This window comes from Anas platyrhynchos, chromosome 5, assembly GCF_047663525.1.
Source record: "Anas platyrhynchos isolate ZD024472 breed Pekin duck chromosome 5, IASCAAS_PekinDuck_T2T, whole genome shotgun sequence".
NCBI classification, from domain to species: Eukaryota; Metazoa; Chordata; class Aves; order Anseriformes; family Anatidae; genus Anas; species Anas platyrhynchos.
The window spans coordinates 49,165,370-49,186,656 of NC_092591.1; the positions used below are offsets into that span (position 1 = coordinate 49,165,370).

Genomic DNA, 21,287 nt, shown 5'->3' on the forward strand with positions numbered 1-21,287 from the left:
ACTTGAGATAGAAGCGAACGATAAGAAGCAGCTTTCATGCATTCAAATAAATTACATGTTGGGCTTGGCTTAATCCTGGCATCAGAATGATCTCTGGGGTTTTCCCTACATTATCTTAGTCTATGATTATGCAAATATCCTTTTAATGTAGCGACTCCTTAACAGGAAATTAGTCTCATACTTGCTCATATGCTCTCGCAACCAACAGACATTTGCTTGCAAAATCCTACTGTGTCTGAGGTACAAAAGGCACTTTAACCCCTTCCGTACCAACATTTTGCAAACATGCAAATAACAGGACATGCTCGGATATGTCAGGGATGTAGCAGATGAATCAGGGAAGAGCTGAGTTGTTCGCTGCCTAACACAAAAATGTTCCTGGGTTTGAAAGTTCAACCAGAATGCAAATGGTATGGAGTTTACATTCAAAGACAGTACGGAAAAACAGGTGAGGGAGAAAACTCTAACAGAAAAGCAGGATTAGAACTGAATAAGACACGGAAATGAGACAAAGCATAAAGACAAAAGAAATGTAATCATTAAATGCACAGCAACCAGCTGAGCCCAGGTAGTTTGCCGTCATCGTTCATGCATATACATGTGCTTAAGCACAGCACAGCAGGGTTGTTTTCAGAAACTGTACTGAAGCAGGGACTGGGGGGATAACCTGCTTTCTCTGGAGAACCGGAATTTAAGGGTGAAAAGCTGATGTCTAATCTGGAAAGACAGAGGGCTAGTATCCTTTGGGAAGGGTGGAATTAAAATCACAAAAATTGATTTATGTTACTTATGATAACAGTAATGTACACATCTGAGTAAGCAGGAAAGCTTGGTTCTGACCTTGGTTTTGTAGATCTTTGTGATGTGAAGTTATCTGAGGTAATCTTTTCCTTAAAGTAATTGTTTCTAGTGCAATAAGGCTTTTTTTTTTAATTTTTTTTTTTTTTTTTAAAGAAAAATAGTACCTGCTAGGTATGTGCCATCTATGTGGAATATGTGAGTGATAAGTTAGCAACCAGAACTTGAGGTGCCCCTCATCCCCTTTTCTTTTTTATCCCCTGATCTTCAAAGCAGACGGTGAAATCCTGGGAGTTCCAGGGGAGCCTGATGAAATTTCACACCTAAATCTCCAGTTGGATTTCTGGTAGTATCTGATTCATTCAAGCTCTTTTGAAACTCCCATCAAAGTGAACTGTTCAAGGCATGACCTTAAGGTAACACTTGAATCAGCCACAGAATCTAGACTTCCAGCTCTTTGCTTTAAATATAAGACCCATTCTTTCTTCTATATCCAGTGTATTCTGTTTGTAATTATCAGAAATTACCATTAGAGAAATTGGAGCTAATCTGAGGCTCATTTGGGAGCGAGAATTTATGCTCAACTATTTAAATAAATTCTTGTTGAGCTAGTTTCTGGAGATTAAACTCTGTAATTTTATCTGTTGTAGATGTAAGAAACTTGCTAGTACAATAGCACAGTATCTTAGAGTAAAACAAAACAAAACAATACACATACGTAAGTACAGAGAGTGGGTGTTTGCAAATGCTGTTCAGGCGATTTCATTTCTGTGATTTTTTCCATTAAATTTCATCTAGTCAAACACATTCAGTCCATTCTTAGTATTGCATGTTAGCCACTCACTAGGTTTTTTTTTGTTGTTGTTGTTTGTTTGTTTTTCTGATTGAGCTCTAGCAAAATCTAGCAAACGTGGGAAGGTTTGAAGACAGTGAAAAATTCAGAAATGAAATATTTGGAATTCATTTTGTTTTAAATAGAATAAAATCCTAAGAAATAACCAACAGTTGTGGTTTCACTAGAGGTTTCATATCCAAAATAATTTTGCAATGGTAATTGCAAGGTATATTTGCAAGTTGGTATATTGAACCACTACTATTCAAATTTAGCAGGAATGGGTCTCCATGCTAATGTAGTCAACTGAAAAATAGTCAGTTTTTATTTAGCATCTGAATTATGAAGTAAACCCTTGTGTACTTCCAGAATAAATGCCTGAGACTGTATTTTTTGGACACAAGGACTTAAAAACTTGCTCTTTTAAAAACCATATCAGGTAGCACTCTTCTGGAGTAACTTTAAACATTGCCAATCATCAAGGGACTGCGTTGACATAAAATTAAATCAAGCATGCAGACTCACTGACTTCTGTGAAAGCTTTGATTAGCTGGTATCAAAGCTTTGTCATGTGTACCCCTGTTACAAAACTCTACCACGACTCAGAGGGCTGTACTTGTGCACAACGTGGGTCTCTAAGTCACAGATTTTATTAACCTTACATGTTGGGAAAGAAAAGAAAAACAAAGCCTACAAGGATTTACCTCTTTACCTCCCTTTATAATAAAAGGGAATTTCAAAGGGTCTTGAAAAAGGAAGCATTCTCCTATTTTTATTTTTATTTTTTAGGTTACATATGAATCAGTGAAGTATATTGCCAATAACTCCCTTCAGCAAGGATACCTTAACTTAGCTCAGAGGTAGGGTTTTGGGCTGTTTTGTTTTAGAGTTTTGAAACTAATAAGGGTTAACGTCAAACTATACATATTTTTTTTCTGTTGGTACAAAAGTAATCCGTCGAAAATGCTCCTGGTTTATTTGCCAATTTGTCATTTCCTCTAAAGATTGCACAAAAAAATTGTTAGACATTTAAATAGCAACAAAGTATTTAGAAGAATAATGCTAATGTAGTCCTATCGTTCCACTAGTCGGTATGATTTTTAGATGTTAATTTTTAAATGATGATTTCAGTTAAAGGAAGTAGAATGGCAGTTGTTCAGGCATTACAGCATCATAGAGAACTTACAGCAAGCAGTTATGATGCCAATATAAGTTATAGCTCTATCACTCGATATTAGGATATGCTGCTTTCTGCAGTTTTATTTCCTTCTTGGAAAGCAAGTAGGATGTTAGCTAGGAAATTACTCTTATTGAGAAATACTGGAACTTAATTAGTATTTTGGATGACCCACTTGAAATGGGAATTATTACGTTTTTACATAATCCTATCTGGTGATATTAAAGCAAGATAATCAGCTTCTATGGAGATCAAGTATTTGTTGCAAACATACACATCTAGCTGGCTTATTAGTCTACAATTCACATGAGAATATTATCTAGACTTCAAAATGATGAGAAGTTAGAAGCTATAAATCATGTAGGAAATTTTTAATATTTTCGTTTTACATAATTGGAACTGAACTGTAAGAGCTTTATGAACACTTCGGGAGAGAGTAATCATTTCATGGGTCTGTGAAGCCACCAGAGTTGTCAAATCACTGATTTCTTTGTTGAGATTTCACACACAGATGTGAGAAGAATATATTTAACTCATGCAGTGATACAGAAATGGGACTCAGTATCTCTAAATCCGCTATGAAAGAACTCTACAGAAAATTCCTATTTCACGCAAATTTTAGACAGGCTAAAGAATTGCAAATTGTATTTGGGCGAGGAATTGAATATTTGTATTTAACATATGACCCCAGAGGAATATATTTGGCAAATATACTTTTCCTTGAGTGTTCTTTTTTAGTTAGTCATTAATAAATATGCAGAACAAAACATTGAGAAGCATAAAATTATCTTTATCCTTATAAAACATCATTATTAGGGAATGATATAGTTACATCTTCTTCTGACATTCAGAATAAATTCTCTTTTTGCAGAAATCTAGCATTTTAAAGAAGGAATCAAAGATCATAACCAGTAGGTGGCAACTAGACTTCAACAGTAAGTAGATTTTTGCATTAATATGTAATTGAAAAACACCACGGTTTTCATCTAAGTTCTTGCTACAGTCACGGGATGTGTAGTTAGTCACCCCAAGGTATTTACCACTGACAAATAAGTGTCTAATAATGAAAAAATGTATCAATAAAACTGTAATCAGCAACCTGCAGTAACCTGGAGATAACCGCCATTTCACAACTAAGGCCACCCTCCCCCTGAGGTGTAAAGGTCGCACACTGCCGGGACACCTCCACCTACCCTAGGGAAGGGCAAATGTGCCCAACTGTCAAAAGAAACTTTTCATAACGAAACCTGCTGCTCTGTCAGCATGGTGCTACTGGCTACTGCTTTTTTTTTTTTTTTTTTTTTTCCCCCTGTGAGTTGTAGGAGTCAGGGAGCACCACTTGGAAAGGGAGTTCAGAGGATGAAGTGAATGACACAAAACTCAGCAAAGGAAAGAGCTATATCTGGTTAATCCTTTAATGTAAGAATGTAGTGGCAAAGATTTTGTTCACTTAAATTTGCCCTAATGGATGCTCGTGTGCCTCACAGCCTGACCACCAGGCAGGGGGAGGCTATCCAAACTGTACGGCAATTCTCATTAACAGTTCTTCAGCTGTTAACTGACTGACAGGATCAGGAAAAATTAAGAGCAGAGCTTAGGTATTTTCTGCTGAGAAAACCTGAAGGCTCCCAGCAAGGTGAGGGTACATTATACCGGTAGATAAATTGCTGGCAAGCTTCCTGTGGTGCATCGTTCCCTACATGCCCCAGTCCTGTCAAACAGTAACTCTTCATCACTTGATGTCTTGATTCCTTCTTTGATAGCTGGTCTTGTCTGGTAGCAGCAGATGCTGAACATGCTGTCTTGTGCCTGGCACAGAAAGACAGGCTGTAGTTGCCACGAGGATGTGGAGATGCAATGCATTTGGTTGCTGACATAGCAGCAACAACTCTGTTGGCTGCACCAGGCTGTCATGGCACAGGTAACCACATTTTATTGCTTTAGAAACAGCTGTTGCCCAACCTGGGTTGGCTCTGGTCAGTAGGCACTTCGCTTATAGCAAGATGCCTTACTGAAAGAGTTTTGCTGGAGCCCAGTGAAAGACTTAAGTGGGGACACAAATGACCAAACCAAAACAGGATGGTTTATTTTTTTGGGTGCAAGGTCAGCATAAAACAATCACCAGTAATTTGAGCTTTTGTTGTGATATAATCAGTAGGTCTGATGTACGTAATTACAAAAAGTCAATGCTTTTTAATAGGTAAAAAATAAAAAGTTCTTCCTAATTTCTTTGTTTAGTAAAATACCTTTCCAGAAGTAGCTGATTAATTTTGAACAGTCATCCCCATCAAGTATGGGAATGTCTTCTCTGTCTCTGATGTTAGCCATCTCTTTTGCCACAGCTCTGGTACTCTGGACCCACCTCTAAGCTGATTTAACATTCTAAGGGGATGATTAAGTAAAATATAATTATTTTATTTTTACCCCCTGCAGTAGTTTTTTCTTAGGTTAATAAGTTAATTCGCCTCACAGAAGCTCAAACAAGTGCCAGATATGATGCAAGGGAAGTGGTGAGAATGCATGGCCCCTAGCAGAAAACAGGAGGGAAAACAAGACCTCTCCCTTCTGGCAGTGTAAGCTGGTCAATTGGTGTTCTTCCCTGGGACAAGAGTCTCAATGCTCAGTCAGAAAGTTGGTCAATCATGGCTTAGATTGATGCCACTGGGGGCTATTCCAGGAGATTATGAAATGAGGCACTAAGATACATAAACACATGAGACTGTTTTAATAAGCTGTTTGATTAAGCCTACCTTAGGCTGGATAATCATTGTTCAGAAAAAAATATCTTACAGTTGTAATAGTTTTAAACAAAATCACATTGAAAGTGAATGAATTGTAAGAGGTAAAAAAAAAAACAACTGACAAAACCCAGAGCAATCTCTCAAATTCTCAATGCACGCTATAAAACTGAGTTTCTTACTCATTATAATGACAAAATATGATTTGAAAATACATATGCTACAGGCTTAATTTCACAGAAATCCTATTAACATAGCATAAATGAAACAACAGTTTAAACAATCCTTTAAAATTCATACCTAACTTTTTAATTAAGGGGGGTCCCCACATTTTTCCCAAGAATAAGGACTACTTTATCTTTCAGAAATGAAGATCTAGAACAAGTTAAATGATGTAGTAGTTGAGCAGGATCAGCAAACATGTATTTGTTGAAATATAAAAAGCATACAAACAAAATGTCACATTAGTTCTCTGGAGCTTTTTTCACTCTTTTTTTTTTTGCATCTGAATTTTCATTCTTTCTACTGTAGATTTTGACAGCACTCGTGAATAGCAGTAATTGTCCAGGATTTCTGTTTTAACTCTCCTTTTCTTCTTTGATGTGTTTGATAGTCGAAACTGACTGCTAACATCTGTCAATCTGCTGAGTGTAATAGCACCCCCTTCTGGTTTCAACAGGGTGAGGTGTGGAATCTGGAACTCCCATGTAGGAAGATACCTGTATGGGGAAAACAGGATAAAAAATTAAGGTATTTTAAAACTACGTATTTCAGACCAAAGGCAAAAGAAGATTATTGCCACTATGTTAGTACAACATGTTCAATTTCAGGAGCTGAAGAGCAATTTTAGAACCCTTCTCATGGGCCATAGGGTAGCTCTGTGCAGGTGTGCTAGGCAGCATGTCTTCATCCCTCAATGCAGTGGCAGCTCTCCAAATATCTCCTCAGACAAGGACTCATTTGACAGCAAGCCTCCTGTCCTACTGCTTCCTTCTCTAGCGTGGGCATTACGGCTAATGCTCTGAGTACCCAGCTGGTCTAGGTAACCTTCTATGCTGCCTAAGCAGCCATTTTTCATCTCTTCTGATGCAAACATGGTGGGTGGAGAGAATTATCTGATGGGCCAACTCTGTGCAAGAAATTAGCCCATCCTGTTTAATTAGACCACTACTTTGGTCTAGGAACTCCTTTATGATCTCAGTACCAGTATCTTTAAATTTGCTTAGATGTTAGGAAGAGGTATCACAGACTCTGCAACATCATGCTACCACTGTGTTTTGCCGTACTGAGTCGTATAAAGCCTAATGTGAATTGTTTGAGAACTCTTTCAATTACATAAAGTACTGCCCGGTCACTTTATGTATGTGCTTTTACTTCAGAACAGTGGCTACAAACAGAAATTCACTGTGACACGAGTCACAGAGGTGCTGGTAATCAACACAACAATCAAATTATAATCAGCCATTTTTGCTTAAGACCAGAAAACCACACCAAATAAGTAACACTACTGAGACAGACTGAAACCAAACCTGATACCACAAGCTGAAGAACAAAAGTAGGTGTTCAGATATCTCTTTATAGATTAGCTTACTAGGATGTGGGCTTTTTCTTTTACTGTTTTCTGTCAAATAATGCTTGATATACTTTAGTTTTCAAAAGCAATTCACTCCATGCCACATGTATGCACTAGAAGAGGCACTGGGCATGCTTAATATGTATCTTTCCATTGCATTGCATGGTAAGGGAGCATTATTTCTGGCATAGATACAACTGCAGTGGTAATGGAGCAGAGAAGGGGAGAGTACTGAAGTTTCTAGTCTGTTGACTGACTGAGAAAGCAGACTGAACAGATGGTGTCAACTACAGTCTTTCCCTCCAAAAAGATCATCTGTACAGATAAATTCACACCTGAATATTGTCATTTATAAGATCCCATTTTCTTCTGCTGGATGTTTTGAAGGATCTAGTCCATGCTTTTTCATTTTCACTGCGATGTCAAATAGGTAATCATAACACTCACACCTAAGATTAAAAGGAAGAATATGTGAAATGTAAAGTTAGGCTCAAGTTTTACCACATTTTCTGAAAGTTATTAGTTTTCTTTCTTGAACTGTACACCATCAATGTGACAGTCTGTCTGGACAGCTGTTGTAATTTATTTCCATCACTGCTACGTGGTGAGTGAGCTGGGCCATGCCCAGCATTTTTGCTATCCGAACTTGATTTGTTGCTCTTCCATCAGCAAATGAAGAATGCAATAACCCCCTGAAAATGGACTAGGGAAAACGGGGAACAGTATTGGTAGATGTCAAATAAAAGCAAAGATTGTCTTCAGGTTTCATATGCGAAGGGACTTGCCTGTGTAAAAGGCAAACACGGGGAACTCACTCAGCACTGAATAGGAAGAAAAATCAGTGAAATCATGGATGAAACCATTACCAAATACATTCAGTGAGGCCAGAAATTAATGAATGTTCTGAATGATTAAAAATGCTCAGAAATACACATAATATTAGGGTCATTAAAATTTTGAGGTATAATGGCAAAATATACTATATTTGTAAATTGTACTCACATTGTTTTGGCTTTTTCCCATGTTTCTCCCCATACGTAAACTCCATGACGTCTGACCAATACAGCACAAGAATCTGGGTATTTTTCCATTGCTTTTGCCATTCTTTCTTTGAGATCCTTCTCTTCTGGTGTATTCTCAATAATGGGAACCACTAGTGTATCATCATATCTAAGAGAAAAATAGATGTTTATATTTTAAAAATGCTATGTTTGGAAGCCTGATCTTATACTTTAGCTCTTCCAAAAGGAAGAGATTCTCTTTGCATAAAGATGTTAAATTCTCAACACTATAAAGTTTTAAGCTCTTCTATTGTTAGTCAATCGCAGTGTAACATATGAACTCCAGAGATATCTCCCACTCCTAGACTTATGCCATGCTGGCAATATCTGAACCGCACTTGAGGCAGTAAAAGAAAACAGCAATTTAATGTATTAGGTGTAGTTGTTTGTTCACATATCATCACTTTGTTGGGTCCTTTTACAACTTTTTCAGACTCTCTTCATCCTGTATTGGCATCACCTACAAGCTTGATCTCAGATTAAATTATTCAAAAGAATCACATCATGAAGAAGGAAATAAAGCTGTTTGCTAGAGACCAGAAAAAAAAAATAATTTAGGTAGTCCAAAAAGCCCCTGGAAAGAAGATTGTCCTTCTAAGGCATATAAATAGAAAGAGTCAACACATGAAAAATAAGTTCTTCTCTGTGATAGAGTGATTGGTGGGCTACATGTGATCTTAAGGGAGCCTGAGAACCCCAGTTCCAAAGACAAGATGATGCATGTTATTCAATGGAACTTGCCTAACAGTTTCTTGTGAAGGAGGACTGGGATATTTGGCATTGTTTGAACCTTAATTAACACTGGCAGAAACTTGTTTAAATAGTTTTTAATAAGTCCCCAGTTCACATGCAGATTTATCACTGAGATCTCATAGATATTTCATGAGTGGATGCTAGTACAATTCTTAAAAAACACAGAAGGGAAGCAATGGTAAAAATAATATAGCCTGTACTTCATATTACATATTCACAAAATTAAGAGGTCTCATCCCTTGCAGTTTTCTGTGATGATCGTTTTCACAAGGACGTCTAAAAAATAACGAGTGAAGAAAATTTAAGTTTTTATACGTTTACTTTGACTCCCATGTATTCTGATCACTTAAAATTGGATTTGGAGTGTTTGCTACTAGTAACAACATCAGCTAAGGGATTGGTTTCCTGCTTTCTAGTTGGACCTTAGTTTTGAAGCAGGTATAGACACCGTAAACTGATTCCCAATCATAAACTTGTTAGTAAGATTTACAGAATCATAGAATAGCTGAGGTTGGAAGGGACCTCTGAAGATCATCTAGTCCAACCCCCTGCTGAGCAGGATCACCTAGAGCACATTGCACAGGATGGCATCCAGGTGAGTTTTCAGTATCTCCAGAGGAGTCTCCATAACTTTTCTGGGCAACCTGTTCCAGTGCTCTGTCAGTCTCACAGAAAAAAAGTGCCCTCTCATATTCAGCTGGAATTATTATCTGTAAAGCCCATAGAAGACTCTGAATGAGTTAAACTAAACAGATATCAAGTATTTTACTGAAAGATAAGGAACCCGCATTCAGATAAAACTTTATATAAAATACTTTGAGACAATCTGAGACTTTCAAAGCTATTTACTACAGATCTAGTTCTCTGTCTACAGAAGTCAAAGGTAAAGTTATTCTGGCATCTCTAGGATCGTATTTAGGCCAACAAATACTTCTGATTATCCTATCTGTAACATTTTCCTGGATAGCTTCCAGAAAAGGAAGCTTTTTGGTTTTGTTTTTGTTTTTTTTTGTAATTAGAAAAAATATATTCTCGATATCCCCTGGTGTTGTTGTTTTTTAAGACCCTATTCTGAACTATAGAGTTTCTTTTGAATTCAGTGCGCAGTCTGGTGTGACGCAAGACAACAGAACTGATCTAGGGTGGATGAACATGTACTTAGCAAAGCTCCAGATTACGTTTGCTTTCTTCATTTTTTCTGGTAGATTCGCAGGATGGCATAGGACAACTTGTAGATATGGAGCATAATAAATACAGTGTTTCCTCACTAACATACAGGAATCTTTGAAAACTCAAAATGCAAAACAAAACAACAAAAAAAGTTTTTTGGTTGTTGTTTTTAAACCAGTGTTGTTAGACAATTCAGTATAAGGGATGTCTTTTACTAGGAAGTTTTGCCACATAAAAATACAAATGCTAATGCTGTCAAGAAGGGGAAAGCTGGCAAGTCAACCAAAACTCTGAATAAAATATGCCTAGGCATAAAATCACAAGTCAAACATATTGCTTGCTCCCTTGCCAAAGGGCAATTGTTAGTTACAAAAATTAACATCAAAAAGTGGAAAGAATTTAGCATTTCAATTTTTCATCTAATTGTCACATATTATATAAATGTTGTTTGCTGGTCTCAATTCAACACTCTGTGGGTGGAGTCCTCAAAACAAGCCATCACACATAATTTGGAGTAACTCAGCACTTACCTCAGAGCTCATCCTTGAAAAGTAATAACATTATCTTTAATGAGCTGTTTATTCTGAATTTTCTTTCAAAGTCTGTCAAGTAAAATCTGAAATCCTCTACTCTCTTAACTTGCCCCAAACTAGCACAGGCAATGATATGTGAAGTCCACCCAAATGCAGTTTGTGCTTTATCAATCTAACCTAATGTTGGCTGGCTACAATTTCAGTTTAACATCGTATAGATCTGTTCACATCTCTGTTCTTGAGATATTTGTCGGGACATGGCTCTTTATTTGGTTTGTTTCTGTAGCTCAACAGACCACAGGAACTTTGACATTACAAGATTTTATCTCAGATCTCTTCCATAGGCTTAAGACCTTCGTAGGGGAAGCCAATGACTGATTTATTCCAGAGGTCTTGTTACTACTTATTCCTAATACTTTATATTATACACGTGAACACACATAACTCAAGTTACTTGTCATCTATTTATTTTGCTGAAAACAATCAAATAGCATGCCTCTGTTTTTAACATAAAGATATACCGGTAATAGCCTCCTGAAGTACACTTCTGTATTCCTTTTATCATCTCCTGATGGGTAATAGTGAACTCACTCCCTCGGTAAAGAAGGGTGGCCATAACAGCAGCCTTGGAGTGAGTATGGATCACTGCGCCTGCTCCTAAGAAGAGAAAAAGAAGAAAAATAGATATTTTATATTTTTAAAATACATCTATAAAGAACATTTTATTCACATGCTTGATACATTTCCTTTGGCTAGGCATCGTAGCAAATGGTGATCTACTGTAGTAGAAGAAAAAATGTACAGCAGCCTAAATAAAGGTAGGAAACAATTACTCATCTATAAAAGATAATTACAGATTGTCTTACGGTACCCGTGTCAAATTTTAGTTAGTGACAAATTCTACGAGAAAAACTATTTGCATAAAAGCAAAGAGAAACATTCCTCGCATATTTATTTAGGTACTGCGAAGACTAAAACACTCTAAGTTCATCAGAAATCTGTGATTCTAGAGAATTTCCAAACTTATTTGTGAAAGTTTAGACTTTCTTTTTATGCAAGTAGTCTTCCTCAATAATCCACTGATTCTCTGAAAAATTATTTATTGTTATCTTATTGTACCATGACAGAAAGATAGATAGACAATAATTATAATTTACTGCTTTACGGCTGCAATGTTGCCAAAAAATACAAGTTTTCCTGAGGTACAAATGCAAGTTTCTTGTGTAGTAAGATGAGCTGAGACACCCTAAATCCTTTGTATACTATCAGATGTACGGATGTAATCTTACACAACAGCAAAACTGTCTATTACTGTCCATCTGCAGATGTTCCAGTACAGTCATGCCAGAGAAACGTGCAGAACATTATTTGCAGCCCAAATCCCCCAATACCTTTTCCCATATGTATGATTGCAAGCCATACTGCTACCTAAATGTACTAAGGAATTATAACAACTGAGCTTTTTTTAACATCTCTGACACCAAAAAAAGGAAACAGATGCCCAACTGGAAACTAGCAGTGTGATTACAGAAAAGCTTCATATTTTTTTTCACCTATCAGTAATTTAGAGCCTTTAACCATAGCCAAAACTTGTAAAAAGGGTATCTTACACCTTGCAAAATGTGTAAACGCCCCATTCCCTCCTGCAACCACACTAAATCAACAGACTGCATTAAAAGTCAGTGCTGAAAAGATGATGATCACAGGTGTACCTACATAAGAAAGTGTAAATGAGACTCATGGGATGTAATACAGATTACCTTCCATTGTATATGTTCCTGTACAAATTAATTTATTTTGTAGTGGTTTTTTGTTTGTTTGTTTGTTTGTTTTTCCTCACTGTGACTTTCATGTATAAAGAATCTGGTACTGAATTTTGATTTTGAGTGTACATATATAGTGTTTCAGTCATCACTGAACCAAAAAGATGTGCTATGTACCTCTCATAGTGTAGGCATTCATAAAAAGAGGTGTGCACTGGCTTTTCTTTAGTTTCTTGTGTGGTGGGGGACCACTGATGTCCTGTTCATTCATGTCGCAAACAAACATATCTTCCGGCTGTAAGACAAAAAATGTTGTTACTTGCGATGCTTCAACAGTTTTGTTTTTCTTCTAGGGAAATATATACGTACAAGAACGCCACATACTTATTATAGCATGCAATTTTAACTTTGGAAAAAGTTGAAAGATTAAAAGATTAGAAGTTATTCTAGCTGCTAACATTAATTATCATCACTATCTAAAGTGAGTGAATATTAGGTACTCTTTTATTCAGACTGCTGTAGAGCAGATATTTGTAAAACTATATATTTCTAGGAAAGGAGACATCTATCTACATAACAATCAATACACAAGGAAAAGTAGGAACCTATTCAAAAAAAGAAATGTAGATGTACTTTTCCTTTACACCATTAAGAACCAACAAAGGAAACAAATTAAAACTAAATATATTTAATTTGTAAAACTATGTATTTTTAACCTTGCTTTTAGTAGCTTTACAGGAATATTACCTTTGCATCAATCAGCTAGTCATCACAGTAGAGAATTGCTCAGGTTAGAAATAAAACTGTTTTCTAATTTAAAAAAAAATCAGCAGGAAATATAGTCACAAGACATCACCTTGCTCACTATGCTCAATCCAATGCTGCTGCCAATGAGGAACAAAACATGACATCTTGTCATATTTTTTGCTTATCTTGCTTATGTTCCTATCGGGCACTATGCAAGTTTCTATCAGTGAAGAGCTTCCTTTCACTCATCATTGTATTTTCCCTCAGACCTGTAAAATAAATATTTGGGGGAGTTCCTGCTGTTGTAAAATAGCTATCATTTACCATTTCCCCCTCCACTTATATTTTGGTATTTTGCTGTTTCAGGGAAGGAATAAAATAGCCAAGGTCACCTTTTTGAGGTGCAACCCCATCTATTTTCTGAGAAGATCAAGAGAAAGATTAGCAATCACTCAAATGACAAGAAATAGAAAGGAGGTGTTAATGCTTAATTATGTAGGTGTTATTGAAACTGTAGACAGATATCTATAAAGCCATTTAATCTTGAAAAAGAAAACAGCTGGTCTAGAGTATCTTTCAGTCTTGAGAGTTAATTTAGTCTTGATGATCTCTGTTTTAACCCACACTGGCCACTGAAACAAACATTGGCTTGCTATGTTATCCAAGTACTTAAATAAGGAGAGAACTCCACTGTTAATACAAGAATGCAATGAATAGTATAGTAAGTGTCTAACTTCACATACCGAAAAATGGAACACTAAACAAAGGTACATGTACTTCCACCCATCTCAAAATGAGGTCTGAGGTAAAAATAATGTTCAACGTACCTGTATTCTTTCCTTCTGGACTCCTGAAGGAGCGATGTAGATTTCATTCCTAAGGAAAGTCACAGACAGGAAAAAATATAAAAAGCACACCTATTTAACTGCATGGGCATTGTAACTGTAGATACATTGAAAAGGAAATAGCAAATCTAGTCTGTGAAAATTTAACTTTCTTACTCCTGCATATAATCACAGGTAGATGTTCTTTTGTTTTAAATGCAACTGGATCATACAAGGGCATATCAATTCTCTAGCTTACATGAGTACCAGACAGTGTTTCCAACTTATGAAGAAATCTGAAATACATGCAGGAAATGCAACTTTGTTTTTCCTGTAAAGGAAAATACACAACTTTCATCTACACTAAGTCAGAACTCTACACCTCAGAATTCAGAACAAAAACTTGTACAAAAGAAACAATCAGTAGCAATCAGATACTGAGCTGTAGCAAAACTACTACTTAAAAATCAATAGACTACCTATAAACAGTATAAATTGTCTACTTTATTATACAAAATAAATACTTTAATTTTTGTTGTAACTGTCTAGTCTATATACAGTCTTAAAATGTATTTATATATTTATTTGCATTCATTAAAAATCACAAATTCAATGCAATGAAGTGACAAATTTAAGTAGAAGTGCATCACTTCTTGCAAGCTTTATATGATTAAAATCAACAAAAAATAATTTAAATGATTTTAAGATGGCATCTGAAATAGTTTCAATAACACCAAAGAAAATCAGATTATTATATCTTATACTTGTAATCACTATTTGGTTTCAACAGCAATGTATTAAATTTGGGAGTGCGGAGACATCTAGTGAATAATTACTCAAGTTACAGATATAGCTAGGAAGCATGAGATATCTATTTATTTATTTATTTTCCACTTCTTTAGAAATTTGTCATGCAAGGAAAATCTGATGATGAAATACAGACTATGAAATAAGGGATACCTGATGGAATTCTAGATCCACTTTTTATAATGCTATACCGTATCCAAACTGGCATCTTTTTTCTGAGTAGATCCTGTAAATTACACGGTGAGTAATGCCGATCAGGATTAGTTGGTAAGACTAGTTGCTGGAATTTCAGTTGAATTTCAGTTGCTCTTTAGCTATCTCCTGTGGAGCAATTCTAGGCTAGTCTACTCGTTGCCTCATGGCCATTCATTGAAATGCTGCTGTAGTCATGAGTACAGTTATAGATTACCACTCCTACCACAGTAAGATGAGTTACTAATAGTAACTCAAATACGTATTTCAGTGTGTTCTGAGCAATAAAATGATAGAACTGTCGAGGAACGCCATGCTACTATGTTCCTTTATTTGCTGTTGACAACATTTGTCTTGTCACAATGAACATGAATTACACAGAAACAGCAAAGAAAATAGCCTACATTTAGCTACGGATGAGAAAGTAGCGTTAGAAAGATCTTCCTGTAAGTGAAGAACTTTGAAAACAAGAATTAATCCTCATCATTTCATTTCTCTGATTATTTATTGCTGTTGGTTTGTTTGCAAAAACAAGCAGGGAAGTGACACGACCTGCCCAAAGCCATTATATCACAAACATTACTGTTTAGGGCGGTGTTTATTTGAGATACACATACATATTTAAATGGTAATAGCTGGTTTCTTTCTGGTATACACTGCATGGAAGGATATGTCAGAAAAATGAGGGATCAGTCACTTTAAAGTTACAGTGTCACAACACCCTGTGAGGTGGCAGACACTGTGAAAGCTACTTTGCAGCGATCATTTCTCTTTTTTTCGATGGCCACTGAGAGGAGCTCTGTCTCCATTAGAAGCTTGGAAAGTATGAACAAGGGCTGATGAGCAAGTAAAAAGCAAAGTGTTGCTCCTCAGATACACACCAAAAATTGTTTTGCTCTTGCCTGTTCTGCTTTAATTATATGCCAAGAATATCTCCTTAGAAATTATCTCAGTTGAACAGTGATTTCCTTATTGAAGGAAATGTCTTGTCTGCGACATGTCTAAGGTGGGATTAATCTCATCTAACCAGAGGCATTTGATAGCCTGGCATAACCTAATCTAGATTCCATAGTCAATGGAATGAAAAAGGGAGAAGAGATAATTCTTTGAAGGCAATTCATCTACCTTAAAGATAGAAAAAGGACAGAATAAAGAAACTCTCTGAAGTTGCCTATCCTCCACTGAAGGAACCTCAGTAATTAATTCAGGCTAGACACCTCCTTTCTGTACGGCTAAATTTGTGGTATTGTTCATTTCCACTTCTACCTTGTTACATGCACTTGACTGTCAAACACTTGTCATGGAACTGAACTGCCCTCACCAAATACTAAATGACAGCCACCTTCTCTCTATGCCCATCATAGAATGATTTGGGCTGGAAGGGACATTCAAAGATCATCTAGTTTCTTTTTCTTCCGTCTTTACTTACCCATGCTTCAAGCTGATTCCTCCACCAGTTCCTGTTACCCAGCCTAAATGATAAAACTGTCTGCAAAGCTCTGGGATAAGGTTTCTTGGATGCAATTTTTCCTGCAAATAAATTAAAAATAAATTAAAAGCTATCATAAACATCACAAAACCAAGAATTTCATTTCTGAAACATAGTTTAAAGAGGTAGTGCTTTCATACTGCAGCATGACAGTCTAATTTACACTTACAAACTTCAATTACAAAATGACTGTGTCTTTGTACAATGTCTTCTTTGCTTTGTTGGGGCCATTCATGCCTTGAAACAAACAAAACTCTGAAATAAAATATTGGTACTTATCCTTCACAGGAATAGTCTCATCTCAAATTTATCCAAGTGCAGTGGCCCATGAGTATTACCAACAAGATCACATCATGGATTATATGGAAAATAAATGTACGTAACTTCTTTCACTTTGAAAAGCTCTACTGTTTTTCCATTGTATCAATTTTCTGTATGCTTATTTTGCTAGCTTTGAAACTTTATAGTTTAATTTATGAATTACTATATGATTTTATCCATACTTACTATAAATTACAGTAGAATATGATTTTAAGCTGCTAATATTTTACACAGCAGTGAAAAATACCATAGAAAAGATAGGCAAATTATTTGAGGAACTTCACATTCCTGCATTTTTACAATGTGAGGTTACCTCACAAGCAGTTTAGCCAGAAGGCAAATTGCATTATTTTAATATTTCTTTCAGAAGGAAAAAAGTTATTTATTTTTTCCACATTCTGTTGTTTATTATATATGTACTATATGTGTATATATGTAAATATATTACATATATAAATACACATTTAAATACAGATGTATACATCTATCTATCTGACTTTTCAACAAAGGTACCTGTCATGGCAAAGATACGTTTATCATTGACCTAAACCAGACTGGCTTTACAGTACAAGCCAAAACTATTTATTGGAAATTCTAAACATTTCTTTGCACTGAACATATAAAACTCATAAAGCTGTACATAACAGGTAGGTAACAGTCTTTGGTAATTAAGTATTAGAAAATTTAAGATCTTGAATGTTGAAATATTTATATGAGAAAAATAACCAGTATATAAAAATTGTGAGATACAGACTTTAAGTCATAGTGTGCTTGAATTTCCTCATTTGCACGTTGACTTGAGTACTTCTTTTAGCTTATCTTAGAGAACAGAAACCGAACAAAGCCTCCCTGCTTTACCACTGTAAAACCAAAAATTATATGTATTTTCACAAAGATCCTGATATAATTGAACTCTTAAAGTAATGGATAAAACAGTAGTGAAACAGAGAAGTACTTTCACATAAATGTATCTTCCTAGAATGGGGTAAGATCTGTAAGTACAATACCTCAGTAACAGAGCTGGTTATGTTTCTTATATGAGTGCGTGACACAAATCAGCAATTAACACATGTACTCCCTGAATTGCCAGTTTTCATCAGAAAAACGATCAATTTTAGGAAGGCTGTTTTGGAAAAAAATAGACCCTTAGGTCATCAAATACTGACCCTGGATATTGGCGCAAACTCTTGCATAATTTATTATATATATTAAAATATGTATGTAAAGTCTGATCAATACTTCAATTTAGCAGCGTAGCACCATGTTCTTCAATGACACTTGTTTATGAAGATGTCATCTTTGAAGAACTGGCATTCACTTCAAATGCTAATCCTGCCTGCTTTGTTTCTGTTCTTTAATCTCCTTCAGTATATTTAAAAAATAAAAAAAATGCCTGTTTATTCAAGTGTTAGACACAGACTAATCGACACACCTACAAACTTAGGTAAGAAGTTAGATTTTTCAAGCACCAACTTCACACTACTTAAAACAGAATATTATAGACAAGAGTACACAAAGAGGGAAAAAAAAAAAAAAAGCAAACTTCTACATTTACAGTGAAAAAATTCTGAAATCCCTCCCTCAATCACATAGCTGAGAAGGAAACCATTCCTTTCTAGCTCTTCTTCACTGAGAATAGTTAACATACTAACAAGTATATTCCAACTAAGCATATTTCTCAAATGCTACCGTCTCTGAAATGTTACTGTGATTCTGAAAATATTAATGCATGTGTTCTATGTTTACAAAAACAAGTGCATAGCATGTGTAAATTATGGGTCCCCGTTCTGTTGTTCTAACTTGTTACAGACCGCCACAGACTGAGTCCCATGACGTCTTGTTTTGACTTTCATTCAACACGACATCACTGACTAGTTCTAACCCATGAACTGGTATTTTTCATTTCAAAGAAAAATTATCCCTTCTACTTCTGATGGAACAAACTCCAATTAAACAGATTTATACTGCCCTTATTTATTGAATGTACACAACAGTGAAAAATTCTGTTATAGCATTCTTCCAATTGTTTCAGATTTTCTCTGATGAGTCTGGACATTTAGCACAAAAGTCACATTCATAGCGGAATATATGTGCTTTTTGCCACTTTAAATCTTCAGAAGTATTTTTTTAAGTTCAAATTCAGGAACTACTTTCAACAAAAACATACAGAAGTAAGTATCATCCAGAATTTTTGACTGTTTTTCTGAGGAACTCTAGGATCAGAAATCAGTCTTCATAGTTTAATATTTTTCCAGGATTAGTGGATACTGGTTATAACCACAAACTACCTGAACAGAAATATCGTTGTATTTCATGTTTAAAATTACTGATAATAAAGATGACACCCCTTTTCAAATCTAAAAAAGGTTATTTACTGTAACAAGCTTGGGAGTGAACTTGTGACAGCAGCAGGCAACCACAGGATCTCTTTGTCAATTTCAACTAACAGAACTTTAACAATTTTTAAGTTGAAGGACAGATGCCACTTGGTTTTCCCTTCCTTAGGTCTCCAACTCAGGATCTAGACCACCAGTTTTCCAACACAGTCAGTGTGGGCAATTTAGCTTCTTTGCTGCTATACTGTTATCATCTTGACCTGAGCTTTCTACATGCTAGGTATGAGGAAAAACTCCACAAATTTTCATGAGTTAAAAGAAGTGACTGATTTTTCAATCCTTACATTTTTATTTTTATTTTTTTTGAAAACAAGTTTGCTGGTAAGTTTCAAAACAGAAACTGACAAAGTATTCACTTAAAATTTAAGCTATTTCCATCAGTATTTTTATTTTTATTTTTTTTCAGAAAACGGTTTTTGTATTTTGCAAAAAGACTGTGGCTGCTCAAGGAAAAATGGCTTTTTCCTATTTTATCCAACTTTTTATTCTTAGTACTATTAAAACTAAAAAAATGATAATATCATGTAAATCTAACATAATGGAAATCAAGGTGGCCCCAGGCTACCTGTGCAACAAACACATCGTAAAACTCAACTAAAGTGAGTTTATTTCAGGACGTGAGTTTATTTCAGGAATATGAGGTTATTTCAGGATATTACAGTCAATAAGCAGTACTTGATATATGCATACATATATACAGATGCACACACATGTATCTCCCTATCTACATCCATATCTATATATATCTACATATATATCTGATATATGATGTATATATGATATATGATATATATAATGTATATATGTGTATATATATACATATCCGTATCTACATATGTATCACATATGTATCTCACATGTACTTCTCCCTCACAAATTACTTAGAAAATATATATTGTCCTGAGAAAGAAGCAGGGATGGAGTCATATAGCTGATATTTCACACTGACAGGTAGTAAATCATTATTCCTTGGACGAGCTCAGTTTAACGTGGCAAAGCGGCTCCGTGCTGCCCTACGTATAAAGGCTGAAACTGATCACTTATGTATTTATTGCGCACCACTTTCACTGCTTATTCCCGCAATTAGCAGCTTTAATGAGTTTTAAAGGCCGGGTGTTCAGCACCTGCCCCCCCCCTTTCCCCCTCAACGGCCGGGGGCTGCGCGCGGCCGCCCGTTACCTGCGCGCCGTTACACCCGCAGCCGTTGGCGGCAGCCATAGCGCCGAGCAGGGGGCCTGGCGGCGGGGCACGGCGCAGGCAGCGCAGCGGGCAGCCCCGGCGCGACGCGGCGGGGCGGGGCGGGAGGCGAGGCAAGATGGCGGCCTCCTTGTGGCGGGGCGGCGGCGGGGCGCTGAGGCGGCTGCTGGCCGGGAGGCCGCTGCTGGGCGCCGCCGCCGCCCGCGGGGGCTGGAGGCCGCTGCACGGCTCTCGGCGGCGCTGCGGTGAGTGCTGGGGGCAGGGCCGGGCTGTTAGCGAGCGCCTTGCGGCAGCCGTCTGGCCAGAGCTGGTCCCGTCTGTGAGGAAATGGGTTTTAATTTTCAACGCGGGTTTAGGAGGCGAGTTTGGGGTTTGTGCTGAAGCGCTGGTCTTAATTCCCAAGGTGGGTTCTTGGCCTCAGAGCTGGGTGAGGGCTGCCGCGCTCAGCTCCTGTATTGGTTACTAACATAGCAATGTTCCAGCCCTTGGCATCTAGGCTTTTAAAAAACATCACCTAATAAACTCCTAGGAGAACTTACACTTTTATTTCTTTGCTGTGAATGATACGGAACTGTCTAAAACATGGTAAAAGGCAGGCAGATAAAGGGAGGAAAGGAAATGTAAGTACAGGTCAGTTTCAAAGAGGTTGCTCATGCAGGCCTTGCAAGGAAGGACACCAGGAGGCCTACAGCAGGAATCTGGTGGAATTGCCAGGAGTAAACGTGTAGGAACAAATCTGGGAAGGTCAAGGTATAACACGATGCGGTTCTTGTCTTGCAGAAGTATCAAAGAAATCGCCTGTAAGTAAATTAGTGTGAGAAATAAAGAGTTAGTCAGTTACACGGTGAAACCTACCAAGAGCAAACCATGTATATATACTAAATGACTAGTATATAACTAGGTCATGGTTTGGATT

At 36.6% G+C, this 21,287-nt stretch overlaps 2 protein-coding genes across 3 annotated transcripts in view; one reads left to right on the plus strand and one right to left on the minus strand.

The window, feature by feature from the left end:
* Positions 1-5,509: 5,509 nt before the first annotated feature.
* APIP (APAF1 interacting protein) lies at positions 5,510-20,561 on the minus strand. Of its 2 annotated transcripts, none has more exons than XM_027458059.3 (8): positions 20,354-20,561; positions 16,398-16,498; positions 13,973-14,021; positions 12,576-12,693; positions 11,157-11,292; positions 8,121-8,288; positions 7,454-7,567; positions 5,510-6,264 (listed from the first exon to the last, which is right to left on the minus strand). In XM_027458059.3, the coding sequence occupies exons 1-7, from the start codon at positions 20,390-20,392 to the stop codon at positions 7,468-7,470; spliced, it is 711 nt and encodes a 236-aa protein (XP_027313860.1). In that variant the 5' UTR covers positions 20,393-20,561; the 3' UTR covers positions 5,510-6,264; positions 7,454-7,467. The 2 variants fall into 2 exon arrangements, with proteins under 2 accessions (XP_027313860.1, XP_021122419.3); XM_021266744.4 differs by lacking the exon at positions 20,354-20,561 and adding an exon at positions 13,255-13,414 and having other exon boundaries at positions 6,127-6,264.
* Positions 20,455-21,287, plus strand: part of PDHX (pyruvate dehydrogenase complex component X) — a 40,246-nt gene continuing 39,413 nt past the window's right edge. The window contains exon 1 of the mRNA XM_072039003.1: positions 20,455-20,616. Coding sequence (XP_071895104.1) covers positions 20,490-20,616 — 127 coding nt within the window. The 5' untranslated portion in view covers positions 20,455-20,489. The remainder of the gene's footprint in view (positions 20,617-21,287) is intronic.